This window comes from Heterocephalus glaber, unplaced genomic scaffold (genome assembly GCF_053883595.1).
Source record: "Heterocephalus glaber isolate CG9 unplaced genomic scaffold, H.glaber_assembly_v1.0 deba00000937, whole genome shotgun sequence".
Taxonomy (NCBI): Eukaryota; Metazoa; Chordata; class Mammalia; order Rodentia; family Bathyergidae; genus Heterocephalus; species Heterocephalus glaber.
In genome coordinates, this window is record NW_028258173.1 from 4,177,097 (window position 1) to 4,196,148 (window position 19,052).

A 19,052-nucleotide genomic window follows, 5' to 3' on the forward strand; every position below is an offset into this window, starting at 1 on the left:
GTCACGTGACCTCGAGGCTGGCGCCGCCTGGGCGGGCGGAGCAGCGCCCCGGCCCTTCCTCGACCCCGCCACCCCTCCCTCGGGTGGCAGCCCCGACGGCGGCTCCCGGCGGCCCTCGCGGGGACAGGTGAGCGGCGCCCGCCCCTCCTCCGACGCCTCCCAGGTGAGCAGCCGGGCCCTGCGGGGCTTGCTACCAGCGTCTTCTCCGGGCCTCTCGGCGCCCGAGTTCCCTCCGAGGTTTGCCGCGGAGGACTGGCCTTGGGCCCGGGAGTGGGGTCTGGCCCGAAGGTCCAGGTGGGACCCTGGCATGAGGCTGGGTGGGGCCTTTCCCGGGTAGCAGCGCTGCGGGCTGGGGCGCCGGCCCCTACCCACGCTCAGGAATGCTGCACCTCGGAAAGTCCGACACCCCGGAAACTCCGGGGATCCGGAAACTCGCCACCCTGGCCCGGCCTGGGGCGGGCAGGAGCTGTGGTTCGTGCCCGCTGAGCCGCAGATCCCAGCCTTCAGTCTCCGGGCACATCCCACGCCCAGGCGCAGGAGGCCTGGGGATGGGGGTGCCCAGCTGTAGGGATCGATGCGATCCCCTCAGCCTCACGTGGCCGCTTCCCAAGCCAGCTCCTGGCTGGCTCGCCCCTCCCCAGGGCCGGGGCTTGGATCGTGCCTCCTGGACGCCCAGCGGAGCCCTGTGCGGGCACTGAGTCCTTTCCAGGGAACTCCCCAGAAAGGAGCCACTGTGCTGATTTTGAGTCCCCCTGGGGCGAGGGCAGGGCCGATGAAGGACCCGCCGGCTTGGGAGCTGTTCTGGCAGAGTTGTGCCTCAGTGTGGTGGGGGCAGCTGGTGTCCACACCCCACTCGCAGGGGGAGACCGGAGGCGGAGCTCCAGACAAAGCCCTGTGGTTCCAGTGTTGCCTTCTGACCCAGAGCCGGGACAGAGGGCCACTGTTTAGGCCCAGCCCCCTCCCCAGGGGCCGCCCTGCTGTTTTGGACTGTGGGGCGACAGCCTCGAGGGAGTAAAGACCTTGGTGTCCTGTGGGAGGGGAGCCTTTCTTTCTGCCTGATACTTCCGCAGGCTGGAGGCAGGGCTCGTGTGAAAGCGCGCGCTTTGGCGGGGGGGGGGGGGGGGGGGGGTCGGTCACAGGGCGGCCACGGGGGAAGGTGAGCTGCACTGACCTTTCTCCCAACTGGAAAGGTGCTGCTGGGCAGTGCTGGGAACGAGGGGCCTGAAAAGGGCATGCATGTCCGAGGCACCTCTCCTTCCCCACCTCCCAGGACTGGTGACACTGGAGGAAACAGATGGGGAACTGCAGGGCCCACACCCTGCCCTCCCCTCCTCCCTTCCCCCTCCTCCGTCCACGCAGGAGTGCGCGTGTTTGGCTGTGGGTGGGGTCAGGATGGAAGGGGGTGCAGGTAGCCTGGGTCCCCAGGGAATGGGCTGTTTGGATCTGTGCCCCACACTGGAGGCCGGCTGTGTCCCTGTCTTGTCAGATGGGCGACAGGAGGCTCCAGAGGCCGTGTCCGGGCTGTGAGATGCCATAGGTCTGCAGAGCTGCCGGATGTGGACCGCAGTGATGGCCCAGCAGCTTGCCTTAGTTCTCGATGTCCCTGAGACCCCAGGGGACCAGGAGTAAGTGCTCTGAGGCTGGCAGCTGGCCGGCTGGGTTGGACCAGCCTGTCTGGACCTTCTGGAAGGGGGTGGCTGCTGGGACCAGGGCTGTGCCTGAATTCCCATGCCTGCTCCTCCTGACCGCCCAGCAGCCTGGAGCTCAGCCCCTACGAGGAGAGTGAGGTACACGACTCCTTCCATCAGCTCATTCAGGAGCAGAGCCGGTGGGTGGCTGAGGAGGGCCTGGAGCTGCAGCAGGTGGCCGGAGACTTGGGAGCCCCAGGTGAGCAGCGGACGGGACCAGTGATGTCCCTTCAGGGGTCTGTGGGCCTGGGGCGGGGGGGAGGGGAGGCTGGGTAATGGCATCTCCTTCCTTCCCAGCCAGTGGTCACCAGACCCTCCTGGAGCCCGAGGGTGGCCCTGTCTACAGCACGGCCACTCTCAGCATCCTGGCCAGCATGCCCAGTCGCACCATTGGTGAGTGGACCCTCTGCCCTCATGCTGGCCTCCACCTCAGCCCTCAGTTGGCCTGGGGTTTCATCTGGGTGTCCAGCTCTGGCCGAGCGCAGCCCTGTGCTGGTTTCTAAAATCGACTCAAGTCATCACCCTGGGAGTAAAAATAGGTTCCTGGGAGTGTGGGAGAGCCCGAGGGCCTGGGTGGGCCCGAGGCTGGGGACGCTGGGTGCCCAGAATACCTGCCTGGCTCTGCCACCTGCAACCTGCCCTCCCAGGCCGCAGCCGAGGGGCCATCATCTCGAAGTACTACAACCACACCGTCCGCCTGCGGCGGCGGCACAGCGGCAGCCGGCCCATCCTCGGGCCTGTGGTGTGCTCTGCCCGGCCCAGCCTCCGCCTGTACGACCTGGAGCTGGACCCTGCAGACCTGGAGGAAGAGGGTGAGTGAGCCAGCCTCAGGCTGGGCACAGCCTGTGAGGGGTGCGCTGGGGCACAGGTGAAGCTGGCAGGGTGGCAGCAGGGTGTGGCCGAGCCAGGAAGCCCCTCTTTCTGCTGCTGGAAGGTGGGGTCTTGAGGCCTGCAAAGGGCTGCCCCATGCCAGGTGTACGCAGCAGGGTTGATGTACTTTTTCCTTGGACATTCTTGAGCATTGGCATGTGGTCCACACTGGGCAGGGCTTCGGCATGCCATGGTGGTCCGAAGACCTGCAGTTCTCACGTAGCTTACTGCACCTGTGAGACAGACATGAGCCAGATGAACACACAGTTAGATGGTTACAGCTCAGATAAAGGCAGCCAGGAAAGAGACCCTTCGAGAGAGCCTCCTGAGAACCAGTCTAGCCCATTGGGCTCCAGGAGGGAATGACTAGAGCAGAGGGAGCATGTGCAAGGGCCCTGAGGCAGCCGGTGCCAGGCTTGTCTGAGTAGCTCAGAAGCCACTGTGGAGGGTCTGGGGAACAGGGGAGACTCAAGGGCCCCTGCTGGTGGTGTCAGGGCAGTGCGTGGTGATGTGGGTTTTGAAGTTAGAGTAAAAGTTCCAGTTTCCCTGTTTACTTTTCTATCCCGGGTGGGCCATGTTGCAGCTTCTTGAGGGTCATTTCTCATCTGTAAAATTGGGATTAAAGTAGCCCCCACCTCCAGGCTGGTTATAGAGACAAAAGAAAGCACCTCTCCATGCTTCTGGCCCCTGTGGCTGCAAGGGTGGCAGTGGTCAGGAGGAGCAGCTGTGCCGACTGCCCCTGTGTGGCCTTGTCTGAGTGCCTGGCCTGCTGTGGACCTCACTCTTCTGGGTCCTGGTACTTGGACTGTTGAGGTCCCAGGGTGCCCTCCTTGGGCCTTCTGAGCGCCTGGGCTGGGCCTTGCCCTCCTGCACTCCCTGGAGCAGAGCGGGGAGTGGTGGTTTTCACAGGGCACCTGCTAGAGAAGGGAGAGGGCTCCGGGGCTCGGCAGTTGCAGGTGGTGGAGGATGGGCCACTGGCCAGACTAGGGTATGATCTGTGGGCAGCTCCAGCATGGCCTGGGTGCTGGCCTCTGTTTGGCTTCAGTGGGATGGGCAGGGAGAAGCCTGCTGGGCCCTACCCAGGCCTGGCGGGCATCAGAAGGGACAGGGTGTCTGGTTGGGGGCTGGGAGAGAGGGATGCTGGGTATCGCTGGGGTCGCCTGACATCCTCCCTCTTGCAGAGAAGTGGAGCCTCCTGGTGAAGGAGCTCCAGGGCCTGCCAGTGGCCCAGCGGGACCACATGCTCCGGGGGATGCCCTTGAGCCTACAGGAGAAGCGCGTCCTGCGGTGAGTGCCCTGTGGCTTCCTGCACCTGACACCTACTTCCTGGGCTGCTCTGGGCGGCCAGGGAGAAGGGTCCCAAGTCTTTAGGTGGGTGGCCTTGGGAGGTCGCCGGGACCCTCCCTGGCCAGGCACCGAGGGCTGCCTCTGTTCCCAGAGAGAAGAGCCGGACTCCGAGGGGGAAGCAGAGGGGCCGCCAGGGCCATGGTGGGGTCTTCTGCTGCAGCCAGCTCCGATACACCTGTGTCCTGGTAGGAGCTGGCTGGGAGGCTAGGTGTGGCGGGGTGGCTGTCAGTCTCGCTGCAGCTGCCTTCAGGGCCTCCCACCACTGTCCCCACAGGCCCTACACAGCCTGGGGCTGGTGCTGCTCACCTGCCTGCATGCCTTGAGGCCTTGGCGCTATGCCCTGAAGCAAATCGGAGGCCAGTTTGGCTCCAGCGTGCTCTCCTACTTCCTCTTCCTCAAGACCCTGCTGGCCTTCAACATGCTGCTACTGCTGCCACTGGTGGCCTTCCTGGTGGCCGTGCAGGCTGCCTTCACACCTGAGGCGCACCCTGCCCCGACCTGCACAGGGCTGGAGCTCCTCACAGGCGGGGTGAGGGGTCCCGCGGGCCACCATCCGCTCCTGCCTTGGCTCTTCTGCCCTGCTTGTCACACTCCCCAGGGCTCCCCACTCTGCCACCACTGTAACTCTAGGGGCTCCAGCCAGCTCCCTCTTTTCCAGTTGTCTGCTGCCCTTACCTGTTCCCAGGTGCCCCTGTGGGGTGGGAGGGCCCAGCCCCCAGCCCCCAGCCCCCAGCCCCCAGCCCCTGACCCGGCCTGGCCTCCTCACAGGGCTGCTTCACCCACACCGTCATGTACTATGGATACTACAGTAACACCACGCTGAACACGCCGTGTGGCCCCCTGCAGTGTGGCCCCAGAGCAGGCAGCCTGCCCTACAGTATGCCCCTGGCCTACCTCTTCACTGTAGGCGCAGCCTTCTTCATCACCTGCATCACCCTGGTGTACAGGTAATGCCTCTGCCACGGGACCTGGCTCTGAGAGCCACCCAGCCATCCATCCTTCCATCCATCCATCCATCCTTCACCCCTTCATCCATCCTTTACTCATCTGCCCAGCCATCCTCCCTCCCTCCATCCATCCTTCATCTATCTATCTGGCTATCCATCTATCTCTCATTTATCCATGCATTTACCTATCGGTCCATCATCCATCCATTCACCCATCCGTCCACCTGTCCTTTCATCCTATCTACCCAGCCGTTTATCCACCCACCCACGCACTTATCCACCCATCTCCTCACCTGTGCATCCACAAGTGTTTGCTGTGTTATCTCAGGGCGTGTACCATGCCTGAGTCAAAGAAGCTTGCCGCTCCTAGGAGAACATAGAGCAGTGAATGGGCTAGGGCCATCCAGTGCCCTGGAGGTGTTTGTCTAGGTGTTGCAGGAGCACTGGGATGGGCAGGGAAGAAGGGGGAGAGAGAGTGCTGTAGTGGTTGGATATATGATGCAAAGGCCCTGGGGTGAGCCCAGCATTTGCCAGACCATGTCTGGTGAGAGGAGCCAGCTGTGCCAGTGGCAAATGATGCTCTGGCCCATCTTCCTTCCTGGTCTGTCTAGAGAGGCAGTGGTCCACACCAGGAGGCTGAGGGTGGCGGGCTGCAGAGGACAAGCAGGAGTGGGAGACTGCAGGGCTACCCTGTCTTCTCCCTTGGTCTCTGTGCCCCTGGACCCCTCATTACTCACCCTGTCTTTGCTTCTCCCCAGCATGTCCCACTCTTTCGGGGAGAGCTACCGGGTGGGCAGCACCAAGGGTATCCACGCCATCACTGTCTTTTGCTCCTGGGACTACAAGGTGACCCAGAATTGGGCCTCCCGCCTCCAGAGGGACAACATCTGCACCCAGCTGAAGGTGAGCAGTGGCCGCTGGCCTGGCCCCTCTGTAGCCCAGGACACCGCCAGCTGCTCAGTCCCTGAAGGGAGGCCCAGCTGGCCAGATGTGTTCCAGAGGGAAGGAGCCTGTCTCCTGCCAGCTGGCCTCCAGGGTCTGAAGCCCCTTAGGAGCATTAGGTCTGCTCCGGGCCTCCTGCCCTGAGGCCCCGGGCTTGAGCTGCACAGTGGCTACAGTAGCTTTGAGGGTAAGGACCGGGAGGAAACTGAGGCACAGAAGTGCAGTCCTTTGCCCAAGGTCACAGCACCAGGCAGGCTGATCTGGGGTTTCTGGGAGCTCCTGTGGCAACCAGGTGTCCCGCGTGCCTCAGGGGCTCCTGGTCAGCTGGAGGCCACCCACGTGGGGTTGGGCACTCGGGCCCTCCTGCGGGGCCGGGCTTCATGGCTGCTGTGGGGTGGGAAGGTGAGTTCAGCAGGGGAGGGGCTGCCGGGTGCGTGGTGTTCCACGTAGCAGGTGACAGGGAGGTGCCGGCCCGCAGGAGCTGCTGGCTGAGTGGCGGCTGTGCAAGGGTTCCCAGAGCACGTGTGGGCGGCTGCGGCGGGCAGCCGTGCTGGCCCTGGTGTGGCTGCTGTCCCTGGCGGCAGTGCTGGGCTGTGCAGTGGCCGTCCTCACCTTCTCTGAGCTCAGGATCCAGGTGTGGCAGGGGCCGGGTGAGGGAGGGAGGCTGGCTGGCCCTAAGTCACATGACCCGGGGACTCTGGCGCCCCCTCAGGCCCCGCTGCAGCTCCCCTCGAAGTCTCCTCTTTGCTCTCCCTCCTCCTGCCCAGCGCCTGGCCCTCCCGCCCTTCTTTGTTTTGCTTCTGCTCCCACTTCCTGTGGGGTTTGAACCTAGGCTTGGGGCAGTCTTGAGTCTTGGGGATGCAGGTGTGTGCTGCCTGCCTCCCTGCCATCCCCGGGATCCTCCCTGGGGTCCCTGTGTCCCTCTGGGCTAGGCTGCCCTTGGTGACCCGCAGCCCTGCCTGCTCCCTGGCAGAGCCCTGTGGTGGCCGACCAGGAGGCAGGGCTGCTGGTGCTGCCCCTGGTCATCTGCCTCCTCAACCTGGGCGCCCCCTACCTCTTCCGCGGCCTGGCCACCCTGGAGCGGCACGACTCCCCAGTGCTGGAGGTGTACGTGGCGATCGGCAGGTGTGTGGCCGAGCGGCGCTGTGGCGTGGGGCTCCCCGGCTGCCCAGGACCCTCCCTCAGCCTCATGTGCCCGCCCCTCAGGAACCTTGTCCTCAAGACGGCCATCCTGGGTGTGCTCTGCTACCACTGGCTGGGCCGCAGGGTGGCCACCCTGCAGGGCCGGTGCTGGGAGGACTTTGTGGGCCAGGAGCTGTACCGGTTCATGGTGATGGACTTCATCTTTGCGCTTCTTGACTCCCTTTTTGGGGAGCTGGTATGGAGGTGAGAAGTGCAGGTGGCCAGGCTGGCTCCGCCCACCGTGTCCTCCTGAGCGCCCTCTGGGAATGGCAGGGCTGGCCTCCCACGTGGGTGCATGGAATCCTGCCCCCTAGAGGTCAGAGGCCGTCAGCGCCCCCAGAATGCTTTCAGGTGGAACGGGCCCTGTTGTTGGGCCAGAATGTGAAGCTCCCCAGTGAGGTGTGTGGTCCTGCAAGTGGCACAGCCTCAGGCTCAGTCAGGGAGAGAGGGAGGGAGCAGAGGTGTCCAGGGTAGGGAGGGCTGCAGTGGGTCTGTCCTTCCGGTGTTTCTTTTTCCTTTCTTTCTGTGTTTGGAGAATATAGGAACTTACTAATGATTTAAAAATAAGGTTTTTAGAGAGCAGGATGGCAGTCGTGTGAAGCTGCTCCTGTGTGATCAGGCGGGTGTGTCTTCTGCTCAGAAAGGAGGCTGAGATGGGGTGCTGGTGGCAGTGCCCAGCCCTTGGGTGGCCCGGAATGGCGGCTGTTTGTCCTGACATCCGGGTACCTGTGGGGGGGGGCGTTGTTACCAGCCCAGTGCCTTCCCAGGTGGGGCTGAGGGTTGATCCCCTTTCCTGTCACCCTCTTCTCAGGCTCATCTCGGAGAGGAGACTCAGGGGGAAGCCCGAGTTTGACATCGCGAGGAATGTGCTGGACCTCATTTATGGGCAGACCCTGACCTGGTGAGGGCTCCTCTGCCCCTGCCCCACAGTGCCCCAGGGAGATGAGCCCGTGGTCCTGGAGACGTGCCCCTTTCCCGAGTGGCAGCAGGTCCCGAGCGGGCTGAGGGCATGGGAGCCGTCCTGTGCTGACTCGGTCTCCGGCTACGGCCCTCCCAGGCTGGGTGTCCTCTTCTCGCCCCTGCTGCCTGCTGTGCAGATCCTCAGGCTGCTGATCCTCTTCCAGGTCAAGAAGGTAATGCCCTGTGCCGCAGACACGTGCACCTCCTGGGCAGCCCCCCAGCCCCACGGCGCCTGCCGCTCCTGGGCCCAGTCCTGGGCAGGCTGGGCTTATCTGGCTGCCAGGGCCCGTGCACCCTCAGCTGTGTGGTCAGGGTGGGGAACCAGGGACCTTGGCCACATGCTGGTCCTCTGTCTCCTTAGCTACATGGTGGGGACAGTATTCTGGCGGGGCTGAGGGAGGTGACATTTGGGAAGTGTTGGGTGCAGAGCAGGGCACAGTGTCCGCAGGGCTGTGAGCAGCAGCCCATGGAATGGCCGTGGCCTTGGGCAGCAGTGCCCCTTGTGCCTCAGTCACCCTTCTGTGGGAGAGGTGGGAGGCCTTGCTGGCTCTTTTCTGCCGTGCTTGGGTTCTGAGAGGGTCACCTTCTTGCTGTGGCTGCTGCAGTTCCGTGGCGTGAGGGGTGTATGTAGGGTCCTGAGTCCTGTCCTGGGGTCTGGCCTCAGGGCCTGCCTAGTGGCACGGCCCACCCTTCTGGCTGCTCCCTTTCCTTCTGGGAGGCCCCAGGCTCCAGGAAGGGGTGCCTGGGGGGTGGCAGTGTGGTGGCCATGGCACAGCACAGTTTTGTCCCCAGGCGAGCCTGATGGCCAACTGCCAGGCACCGCGCAGGCCCTGGCTGGCATCGCACATGAGCACCGTCTTCCTCACACTGCTCTGCTTCCCCTCCTTCCTGGGTGCCGCTGTTTTCCTGTGCTATGCTGTCTGGCAGTGAGTAGCCGGGTGCTGGGGACAGCAGGCAACGGCGCGGGTGCCATTCTGGATTTGGCAGGGTGGTGCCGGAGGGCCCATTGTTGGGGGTTCCACGGAGGGGCTGTGGTGCTGAGGTCCTGGCCCCCTTCCCAGAGTGAAGCCCTCGGACACCTGCGGCCCTTTCCGGAGCCTGGACACCATGTACGAGGCGGGCACCGTGTGGGTGCGGCACCTGGAGCAGGTGGGCCCTGGGGGCTCGTGGCTGTCCTGGCTGCACCGGTACCTGGTAGAGAACACCTTCTTCCTCTTCCTGGCATCGGCCCTGCTGCTGTGAGTTCTGGGCAGGTTGGGGCCCTCCAGACTGAAGATGCCTGGGACGGGTCCTGTGAGCTGCAGAGCGCAGGATCCTGTTCTGGGCCCTGCCCAGGCCGCCAGCCTGACTGCTGTCTCCCTCCTGTAGGGCCATCATCTACCTCAACATCCAGGTGGTGAAAGGCCAGCGGAAGGTCATCTGCCTCCTCAAGGAGCAGATCCGAAATGTGAGTGCCTCCCTGCCACCTCCTGCTGGGCCAGCCCTGCTGTGGACAGTGACTGAGGACTGCAGGGCACCTGTACTGGAACATGGATCCTAGCCAGTACCGTTTGACAAAAAGGGGAGGTGGAAAGGGTTAGGATTTATTTAAAAATTTTTTAATTCATTTATTGCTTTTGGTTTTGGTGCTGGGGATTGAACCCATGACCTTGCCCATGCTAGGTAAACACTGTGCCACTGACTCACACTCCAGCCCTGTTTTTTTTCTTTTGAGACAGGGTCTCACTATGTAGCCCAGGGTGGCCTTGAATTTGTAGTGATCCTCTTGGCTCAGCCTCCCAAGTACTGAGATTACAGGTGTGCCCCACTGCAATCAGTTTAAAAGTTTTGTTTTTTTGTTTTTTTTTTGGTACCGGGATCGAACTCAGGTCCTTGCGCTTGCGCAGCAGGAGGCGAAACCACTGAGCTAAATCCCTGGCCCTGCTAAAACATTTTTTTAAGGAGATGAGGTAACACTTTTTACAGCGCAGTGTCAGCTTGGCACAGAGGAATGAATGGAAAGGAGAAGTCCCAGTGGGTTAGGACGCCTCTTTCCAGGGTAGCTCCCTCCGCTGGCTCCGAGTGCTGCATCAAGCTGGACTCAGGTCCTTTCCTGGCTGGTCACTTGGGCTGGCCTTCTCATGGGAGTGGGCCGGCACAGCAGGCCTGGCCTTCCCCGGTTTGTGTCCACAGGTGTAGGCAGGCTGCTGGGTGGGAACAGGCCAGTGCCAGGCACCCCTTCCGGTGTCCTGCACCTGTTCACTTGGCCCCTTTGGGGTTTCTCCACCAGGGCTGGGCCGGGGCTTCTCCCTGACACTGGCTTCAGGTCCTGGTGGAGGCTGGGGCTCGTGTGTGCTGGTGACACCCTGGGTGGACAGTCTTGGCCCCGCCCCCACTGCTCTGGAATTGCAAGGCCTGCTCTCCAGGGGTCCCTGCAGAGCAGCCCAGCTCAAACGCACCACCTGTCCCTGTCAGCAGCTCGCTGGGAGGAGGAACACCATGTTGCCGTGGAGCCCGGCTCCCCCTGGTAGGGCGTCCTGGGCAGTGCTCCTGGGCTGAGCCTGGTCACCAGGCACCCAGAACCAGTCTGCCTGGCTCTTGTGCTTCAGCGCGGACGTGCAGGAAGGTGCTCCTGGGTGCCTGCGTGCACCAGACCCTGTGCCAGACGCTCCCTGCGCTTTCCACGTTGGCTGGAGGGCCCAGAGGCCCCAGTGAACACACTGTTCCCTGGGAGGGCTGGGGTGCAGGCTGCTCATTGCTGTCCTGGGCCCTCATGGTCTCGTGATGAGGGCAGGGGCTGGTGCTGTGGTGTTGGGATGTGACACTCTGTCAGCCAGTGCTGGCTTCCTCCAGGACTCGTTGGTCCCTCAGGGCCGCTGGGAGGAATGCAGCCCTGCGAACACCTTGGATTTAGTTAGGTCTTCTCACCTTCGGACCTGAAGCCAAGCATGTGACACTATAAGCCGCTAAGCTGCGGTAATTCGTTACAGCAGCCACAAGAAATGTACACAAGCTCCCTAGCTTGTATGACACCCTCTGTCAGATGGTAGCAGTAAGGGCAGAAAGCAGGCAGTTTGCCCACAGCACAGGTTATAAGGGGCAAGGCCACTTTGAAATCTGAGTTGAGCTGGCTCTGGGGCCTTCACACAGCCAACCACAGTTCCCTTTTCACTTTGGCCACCAAGAAACTGAGAGCCACACATATGTCTACTTCCTGCCTTTTGGGTTTATTTTGGTGCCTCCTTGACTTAAGTTTTTTGTCACTTGTGATGCTGAATATTGCTCATAAGCTCCCCGCCTTGCATTCTGAAACAGGCTGGCTCTGGATGGACCATCAGTTCTGTGTTCTTCCCTTTTATCTTCTGGCCTTTCTAGGAAGGGGAGGACAAAATCTTCTTGATCAACAGGCTTCACTCTGTCTATGAGAGGAAGGAGAGGAGGAGGTAAAAGGCCAGGGACAGGCCAGGGCTGGGCGGCCACACCCTGTGGTGGGGCGGCTGCCTCCAGGGGACCTGGGAGGGGAGCTGCTGGGTGGTGAGGGAGGGGAAAGTGGGCATGAAAGCGCTCTGCCTCTCTCCAGCCTGCAGTGGGTGAGGTACAGCTGTCCCGCTGCATCCGTTCCTTCCCAGCAGAGCCCGGCAGCCAGCTCCTGGCCCTGCCTTTCTGCCTTCATGGCACCATCCCTCCCTGAGGTAAAGGCTGGGGGCAGGAGACAGCTGAACTCTGTCCGAGGCCTTGCGTGACCCAGACTGCGGGAGGACGATCTAACATCTTCCTGCTGCCTGGCACAGAGAGACAGACTCAGGTACACACTAGCATGAGCACACACACACAGGCCTGGTTCCTCCCACTGCCCCAGCCTGCCTGCTGGGGGAGCTGGCCGAGGCTGGCCCCGAGCCCATGTGTGCCAGGTTCTCACCTGTGGCCACCGGGGCTCCTCCCCAGCAGCAGCAGCTCACAGAAGCAGCTGCATGATGCTAACACTCTTGTTGCATTTGGAAGCACCTCAGAATACAATCCTTATTCAGTCACTCACTGAACAAACACCTGGGGCCCTGAGCTGGCCTTGGAGATCCCTAGGTTGAGCATGTGGCTCCTGCCTTCTGGGCTCTATGCAGTTGCTGTAAGGCCTTCTACCTCAGTTTCCCCAAGTAAAGGAGCCCAGTGAACCTTGAGCCTCAGATACACACATGCTGGTGTTGGGTGCAGTGTGAACCTGCCGAGGTCTCGCTGCTTTGGACCCACAAAGACAGCAATTTCACATGGTGCAGCTCCTTCCCCCCAGGAAACATCTGGTCAACGTGGGGGTACTGTCTCCACTTCAGCCTCCTGCCAGCCCTTCTCTGACTGCTTTCTAGGGTCTTCTTCAGCCTGGGGAGCCTGAGGATCTTGTCAGGGACTTAGAATGCATCCCCTGAGGAAAAGTGCTGGTCATGGGCCACATGGAGGGCTGGCTCTGCCTGTCCTGTTGGAGGAACACTGTTGGGTCCTCACCTAGTTCCCTCTCTGGCAGGGCTGGTAGATCTGCGGAGACTGCGACACCTGCCTTGCTCACAGATGCTGGGGACAAATGACGGAACAGCAAGAAGCTGTCTAGCTCCCCCGGAACCTCCTGGTGCCACGGCCCTTCAGGCAGAGATGTGGACCCAAGGCCCCGAGGGACACCAGGACAGTGCAGTGACTTCTTCCCCTTCTGCAGGCTGCAGCTGGGTCAAGATGGAGCTGGAAAGGTGGGGAAGTGGGCTTGGGTTCTCCCATGAGTCCTGCCCTGCCCTGCCCTGCCCAGGACTTTTATTTATTCCAATTAAATGGATTTTGCAAAATGGGTTTATCTTTTGGGAGGCTGGGCCTGGCCACAGCACCTCTCACCCCCATGGGAACCTCAGCCAGGAGCAAGCCCCATAGGCTGGCCAGAGGGCTTGGGTCTGTATGGGCAAGAGGGGCAGGTCCAGGCTGTGGCCAGGGCAGGAGTTAGCTGGTAGGTGACGCTTACTGGGGCACAGGGAGGGAAGGGCTCGGGGGATGACAAGAGGATGACGTAAGGCTTGGATAGAAGCTGGCCAGCAGGTGGCCTGGAGGTGGGCAGGGCTTGGTAAGATGCCCGGGTCCAGCCTGACAGGCTGAGCTTGAGCCTGTGAGACGCTCTGAACCCCAGGCTGCGGGAAGAGGGCACAGGGAGGAGTGGTGTCTTCACACCCACTGCCCGAGAGGGGTTAGGCCCCACCATTCCCCCCCGGTGGAAGCAGGTGTGGCCATTAGCCATGCCCTGCTGGCTGTGCTCCCCGACACTGTTCCTGCCTGAGGTCAGTCCCAGTGGGTGCTCCTGTGTGCTGCAGACATCTAGAGGTAGACGCCATCTGCTGACACGAGCCCTGGTGCTCACTGATGTACGCTCGGCTTTTGAGGGCTTGCTGTTGGCAGTGGAGAACTTTCCTGGCCCAGCATGGCTGATCCAGCCAGGGGTGCTTGGGACCTTTGCAGGCTGCTGGTGCTGATGCTGGCACCACTGTTGCTGGGCGAAGCCCAGTGGGCAGTCCAGAAACTGAGTGGCTGACCTGGGGCTTGGGGCCAGGCCCACTAGATGCCTTCCTCTTTGTTTTGTTTTGGTTTTTTTTTTTTGGTACCAGGGATCGAACTTGGGAACTTGCACTTGAGAGGCAGGCGCTGGAACCACTGAGCTAAATCCCTGGCCCTTTTTGGTCTAGATGCCTTCCTCCTGGGGGTGGATATGCAAGGGTCATTGCTGGTGTCGTCAGTCTTGGTTTCTGTCACCTGCCTTGACTCCATGTGACCAGGACAGAAGCAGAACCCTCCTAGGAAGTTTTGTAGAACTGCTGTCTGCAGGGCCAGGCTGTAGCTCCCACCAAGTTCACCTCCCAGGAATCTGGTGTCGCTGTGAGGGGCAGTGCAGAGCTTTCACACCCACATCAGCGGGGAGCAGAGGAGAGGATCCTGATGATGGGGGGAGGGGGGCCCTCAGCTGTTAGTGCAAGGCCTCAGGAGCAAAGGTGAGGTTCCCTGGAGCTAGATGGGTCTGGGCATGCCCTGTGACCTAATTCTGGTTCTCCACTTCATGGGGCCACTGCTGCACACGACACAGCTCCTGTAAGCACCTAGCACCATGCCAGCAGAGGTTTCCTATTTTTTGAGGTGCGGCACCCCCAAGACTGATTTCCAGGTAATTCAACACGGGCCATGGCCGAGAAGCTCTGCTCTAGGCAACAGTCAAAAAGGCGGCCCTTCAAGCCTGAGGCTGCCCACCTTGGGCGTCTGAAGTGTGCTTTGGGTTTCTCTGCAGGTGTAGAGCTGGGCTTGCTGGCCAGGCATGTTCCAGGCGTGGCAGCAGCAACTCCAGGAAACAGCACAGCTGGGAAGTTACTGTGTTTCCCCCATGGTCCTGTGTTGATTTCCTTGGTCCATCCAAAGGTTCTGTTCTGGCAAAGAATCTTGAAATGGCCACTGACTCCATCTTCCTTTCCCCTATGGAAGAGAGGCTAGGCCCTCAGCATCTCTATCCTCTTTATGTCCATAGTTGGGGCTGGCCGACTCCCCTTTCTTCCAGCCTCTTCTTTGCTCTGACAGCCACCTCTGCACATCCTGCCACCACTAATGAGCATCCTGCTGTGAGCCTTCACCATCCTTCGAAGCTGCTGCCAGTCAGTCAAGACAGAGTGTAGCTCTGAGCCTATGCTTTCCTTGATTCCAGACACCAGGCTTCCTTTTCACCTGTGGGTACCAGGAGTCCCCCAGTCCAGTCCCGAGGCCTTCACATGGGGTCCTCACTCTGGGCCTTGGCTTATGTTCTGCTCCCCGTCCCATGCTCCCACTCAGAATCCAATCCAGTCTACCTCATGAAGCCTGCTGCACCTCTGGCATCCTTCAGGTGCTAAATTTGTTCTCCAGGGAAGAGCCAGTGTATCTGTGCCCCTGCCCACTCCAAGCACAGATTAAAGCCCTGCCAAAGGTCTGCATAGAGCTGAGTCGTGCTCTCAGGGTTGTGGCAATTTATGATGCCTAGTGCACCCTGCCGTTCCCGGTTTTTTTCATTCTCCTCTAGTTGTTAATTTCTTCTTGTATCATGGCCTTCTCTTCAGCGCATTTCTTCTCCACTTTCAGAGGTGGCTGAGAGCCAGCCTCTTCCATATAGGGTGCCCTTGGCCAAGGGGTCACACCAGGCAGGGGTCTTTTGTCCCCAGATGCTCTAGAATACCAGTAAGTGGAAACTCTGACATGGAACATAGTCAAGGTCCTGGCACCTGTTCTAGGATGGACCTGAGAAGACAAAGCAATGTTTCCATTTCTCGTTGCCACTGGAGTTCTGTAGTGAGAATGTTGCTTCTTCCAGCATCTAAGTTCCACTGTGCTGGTCTAAGAGGTTTGGCAGAAATTAGCTGAAGTGATTCCATAAAACAAAAATATCTAGGAATCCAGGTGTGGTGGTGCACACTTGTAATCCCAGCATTCTGGGAGGCTGAGGCAGGAAGATGGCCGATTTGAGCCCAGCCTGGGCAACTTATGGAGACCTTGGCTCAAAAATAAAAGGGCCAGGGGGCCAGGGATTTAGCTCAGTGGTTCTGCTGCCTGCCTTGCAAGCACAAGGTCCTGAGTTTAGTTCCCAGTAGGAAAAAAAAAAAAAAAAAAAAGGCCAGGGATGTAGCTCAGAGTGAAAGCCCTGGGTTCTGTCCCCAGGATGGCAAAACAAAAACTAGGAAACACAAAGATCTTCATTACTCTCTTTCCCCATTATTTCTGATGTCCACAGTGGGTCCTAGGTGAGAGCTAGTGGCGTCCTCCTGAGTGCCCCAGCAGACTCGGGCCCACCTGCTCCCGCTGGCCCAGACAACTCGGTCCTCAGAATAAGGTTCAGATGGGCCAATGGGAGTGGAAAGCTTGGAAGCTCTGATTAGCAAAATTTAAATGTTAACAGCAAAACTGCAAAACAAATGATGAAATTTTATCAACCCAAACTGAGATGAAGTATATGTGTAAACTCTGAGGACATAACTAGAGATGGGGCGTTTGGCACATACAGCAGGATGCCTCCCAATTTCAGCAAGGACTGACACTGTCTTTTTTTTAGACAGGGTCCCACTATGTAGGCCAGGTTGGCCTTGAATTTACAGCAGTCCTGCCTCAGCCTCCAGAGTGCTGGGATTACAGGTGTGCACCACTACTATCTACAGGTGTGGGATTACAGGTGTGCCTGGCTACTATCTATGTTTGAAAAAATAAGACACATTAATTTGAACAGCCAAGAAAAAAATTGCCATTTATTAAGATTCAACAAAGCGTTGTACTTTTAAAAGCAACTTTCGGTGCATGTTCTTCAACAATCACATTCTATGAAGAAAAATATTAAGAGCCACAAATTTGTTTTTTAATCTCAGAGTTAGGCATCTTAAATTCAAAATAAAAGGTCAAAACAAAAAGGAAAAGAAAAAAAAACCCCCAACAAAAAGTGAAAACAACAGATTCTTCTATCCCCAATTTTAAAACATCAGGAATTTTTCTACAACTCAGTGCTAAACGGCAGCATGGCAAGCTGTATGTCTGGGTGTGCACGCACGTACACGCACATATTTGATGTACAGACTCAGGTATGTGTACATCAAATATACAGAGTGCATGTAATGGCAATGAGATGCAATCACTCTGAGGAAGGTTTGTTAGCTAAATACACTACGAAACTTGAGAAAAACGTCTTGAACCCAGTTTGTGCATAGTTCATGATCCTCTATAAAACCAGCTTTTGTGAATCTGCAATCTCGCAGGACTTTTCTTTCTTTTTTTCTTTTTTTTTGTTTTGATAAAACCATTAAAAAGCTAATTAAAAAAAATGTAATGCACAAGTTTCCTGATCAAGCAGGCAGGGAGCACAATGTTCATATATATTTTTAAAAACATACTTGAGGGTATGTTATTCCATTGTCTTTCGTCCTTGCAAAACAAAACATTGATCATTTTTAAAACATAAAGCAATTTTTAATATATAAAGCACTCTTCAAACATCTATTTCTTTTGAGTCCATTATTTGGTAAATATGTAACTGCTACACATTAGAGATTAGGTATTTTTCTTCTTTGTGGTTTTTAAAAATTTTTTTTTCTTTCCTTTTTTTTTTTTTAAAGTTTTTGTTTTTTAGTAACATCTTCAGTGCTAGGAGTTGGGCTTAAAAATACATGAAATGGTGTGGAGCTGCCCTCGGGAGCCCTGGCTTTCCTGAGAGCGCGTCCGGCATGTGCAAGACAGTGACCACCACGCCTCGTCACTGTGACAGAGGGGCGAGAACAATCGACAGAGTCCACAACGATGACCGAAGGGGGACAGCACTGTCCAATCCCAGAGCTCTGAAGTAGCGCATCTGCATTCTGAAAATAGGTTTCTTTACGACGGAAGTTTTTTCTGTTTTTTTTTAATTCCTTTTTAAATTTTTTTTTTAAATTTCAAAGTCTAAAGGAGAAAAAAAAAGGTCTGTAAACAGGTGGGAGCCGAAACAGGCTCCTCCAAAAGCAGTCACAACCCATGTCCAAGTGCTTGCTTCCGCCCAGTCCTTTGGCGGAGCCATCCATTCTTTACAAGTATCTATGGCCACAGTTCAGCAACAGTTTTTTCTCTTTAACTTTATATCCCAAATGGAAAAATGGTGCAATACTCTGGTAATAATTTTCTTGCATTAGTCCACAATAAAAAGCTGCTAAAGGTAGATATACATATTATTTCTCCAGAGATATACACTGTAATTTTAAACGCAGTTAACAGAGTCCTTGAGTAAACATTTACACATGAATTGTCACCAGCCCTGTCCTGTGAATTCGCTTTAATGTTTAGGATTAGCTAAAGGAAGGGCAGGGACACCTCAGTGCAAAGTTAGAAGCTAATAATAACAAACATTTGACCAATGCGCCAAGAAAAGCATATACTGAAAAGGGAAAACCCACAGTTAAATCTCTCACACACACAGGAAGCGTGCACCATGCAGGAGCACACACACACACACTTGCATACTGTTGCACACACACGCACACATAGGCTATGAACTTAGAAATTTTCCCTAGAGCCTGTTTCTGTGTACTGATGTCAACCTGGAAGTGTAGAATTAGACTTAGAAAGTGTTCACATTTCATTATTGGCCTGCTGGATTCAAGTATTTGCATGTTTGATATGTCTTTTTTTTTTTTTTACACTTTTAAAAAATATTTTTTTGGGATAAAAAATGACATGAAAAAGTAATGAAATAAGGGTAATGTGCATAGGCGGCTTCGGGGAGTGGAGAGTGATGGCAGAGGTGCCCGCTCAGCTCTGCGCCCGAGCTCCATGCCCCGCCGCCTCTGGTAATGTGCATAATCGTCACAGGCTCACTTTAAATAGGCTTCACGTTTCCCTCCCTCCCTCCCTTGCCCGCGATAAAATAACCCTTTCCAGCCCACAATCTGAAAAGTGCCCTTCATGATAGAACTATTCTAAGCAGCTTTTATACTTAAAAACTCAAAATGACAACACACCATACAAATGTAAGACGACACAAAATAAAAAGCTATGAGGAACATCCTGTCGTTAGCATGTGACACTGACCAAATGCAGCCCGCACTGTTTCGGGAACAGTTCACAAGGGCCACAGTGAAGGTTCATCTTCAAAACTGGACAGAGGTACTCAAAAGGGCTGCAGGCTGCTTGTCTGGCAGGACCGCAGTGCGCCAGGCCTTGGGAACGAAGGTTGCCACTCCTCCTCGCCCAAAGGACGCCTGTGGCCCTAGATGGACTCCCCGCTGAGCAGGTCCCCTGGCAGCAGCGTATTCAGCGGGGTGGGGCTGCCAATCAGCCTGCCATCATCGGTGCTGGGTGGGCCCCACAGGCTGCTCGAGTATTGGGGGCCCCCGCCCCAGAGCAGCTCGCTGCTCCCCTTGCTACCCAGGCACGGGGCACCCCAGTGGGTGGCATCGCTTCGCACCAGGCCATGGGTGCTGCCTGAGGCACCCAGCCGAGGCTGGCTGCTCCCGCTGCTCGGCTGCCAGCTGGAGGTTGGTGGCAGGGCTTGGCCTTGGGCCAGGAATCGGTTCACTTCTTCTTCACCTGCAAACTCGGCCAAGATGGTAGTGTTTCCCAGCACACACCTGCAAAGCAAGAAGTCAGGTGAGTG

At 57.7% G+C, this 19,052-nt stretch overlaps 2 protein-coding genes across 29 annotated transcripts in view; one reads left to right on the forward strand and one right to left on the reverse strand.

Annotated features, from left to right (window-relative positions):
• Positions 1-24: 24 nt before the first annotated feature.
• On the forward strand, positions 25-17,303 carry Tmc6 (transmembrane channel like 6). 19 transcript variants are annotated; one of them, XR_015450220.1, is made up of 22 exons: positions 26-163; positions 1,487-1,625; positions 1,754-1,887; positions 1,986-2,081; positions 2,336-2,500; positions 3,740-3,845; positions 3,997-4,090; positions 4,180-4,434; positions 4,674-4,852; positions 5,611-5,755; positions 6,273-6,428; positions 6,768-6,919; positions 7,001-7,180; positions 7,788-7,877; positions 8,034-8,109; positions 8,729-8,862; positions 8,998-9,174; positions 9,305-9,383; positions 11,291-11,358; positions 12,473-12,645; positions 15,996-16,112; positions 17,044-17,303. XR_015450220.1 is itself a non-coding variant. In XM_013078226.3 (20 exons), exons 2-20 carry the CDS (start codon positions 1,555-1,557, stop codon positions 12,510-12,512), a joined length of 2,397 nt encoding a protein of 798 aa, XP_012933680.2. In that variant the 5' UTR covers positions 26-163; positions 1,487-1,554; the 3' UTR covers positions 12,513-12,738. The 19 variants fall into 19 exon arrangements, 4 of the variants coding, with proteins under 4 accessions (XP_012933680.2, XP_012933678.2, XP_087064527.1 ...); XR_015450221.1 differs by having other exon boundaries at positions 15,996-16,075; XR_015450211.1 differs by lacking the exons at positions 15,996-16,112; positions 17,044-17,303 and adding an exon at positions 11,496-11,720 and having other exon boundaries at positions 25-163; positions 12,429-12,738.
• The window catches only part of Tnrc6c (trinucleotide repeat containing adaptor 6C), a 125,099-nt gene continuing 122,204 nt past the window's right edge, over positions 16,158-19,052 (reverse strand). For 9 of the 10 annotated variants that reach the window (XM_087208396.1, XM_087208392.1, XM_087208391.1 and 6 more), the window contains one exon: positions 16,158-19,026. In XM_087208396.1, coding sequence (XP_087064522.1) covers positions 18,666-19,026 — 361 coding nt within the window. In that variant the 3' untranslated portion in view covers positions 16,158-18,665. The remainder of the gene's footprint in view (positions 19,027-19,052) is intronic. The other variant, XR_015450210.1, reaches the window with a different exon arrangement.

Coding starts and splice junctions, on each gene's coding strand:
- Tmc6 (XM_013078224.3), top strand. CDS start 1,555: ATGTGGACCGCAGTGATGGCCCAGCAGCTTGCCTTAGTTCTCGATGTC. Junction 2,082..2,335: donor CATGCCCAGTCGCACCATTG/GTGAGTGGACCC, acceptor CTGCCCTCCCAG/GCCGCAGCCGAGGGGCCATC. Junction 9,384..11,290: donor TCAAGGAGCAGATCCGAAAT/GTGAGTGCCTCC, acceptor TGGCCTTTCTAG/GAAGGGGAGGACAAAATCTT.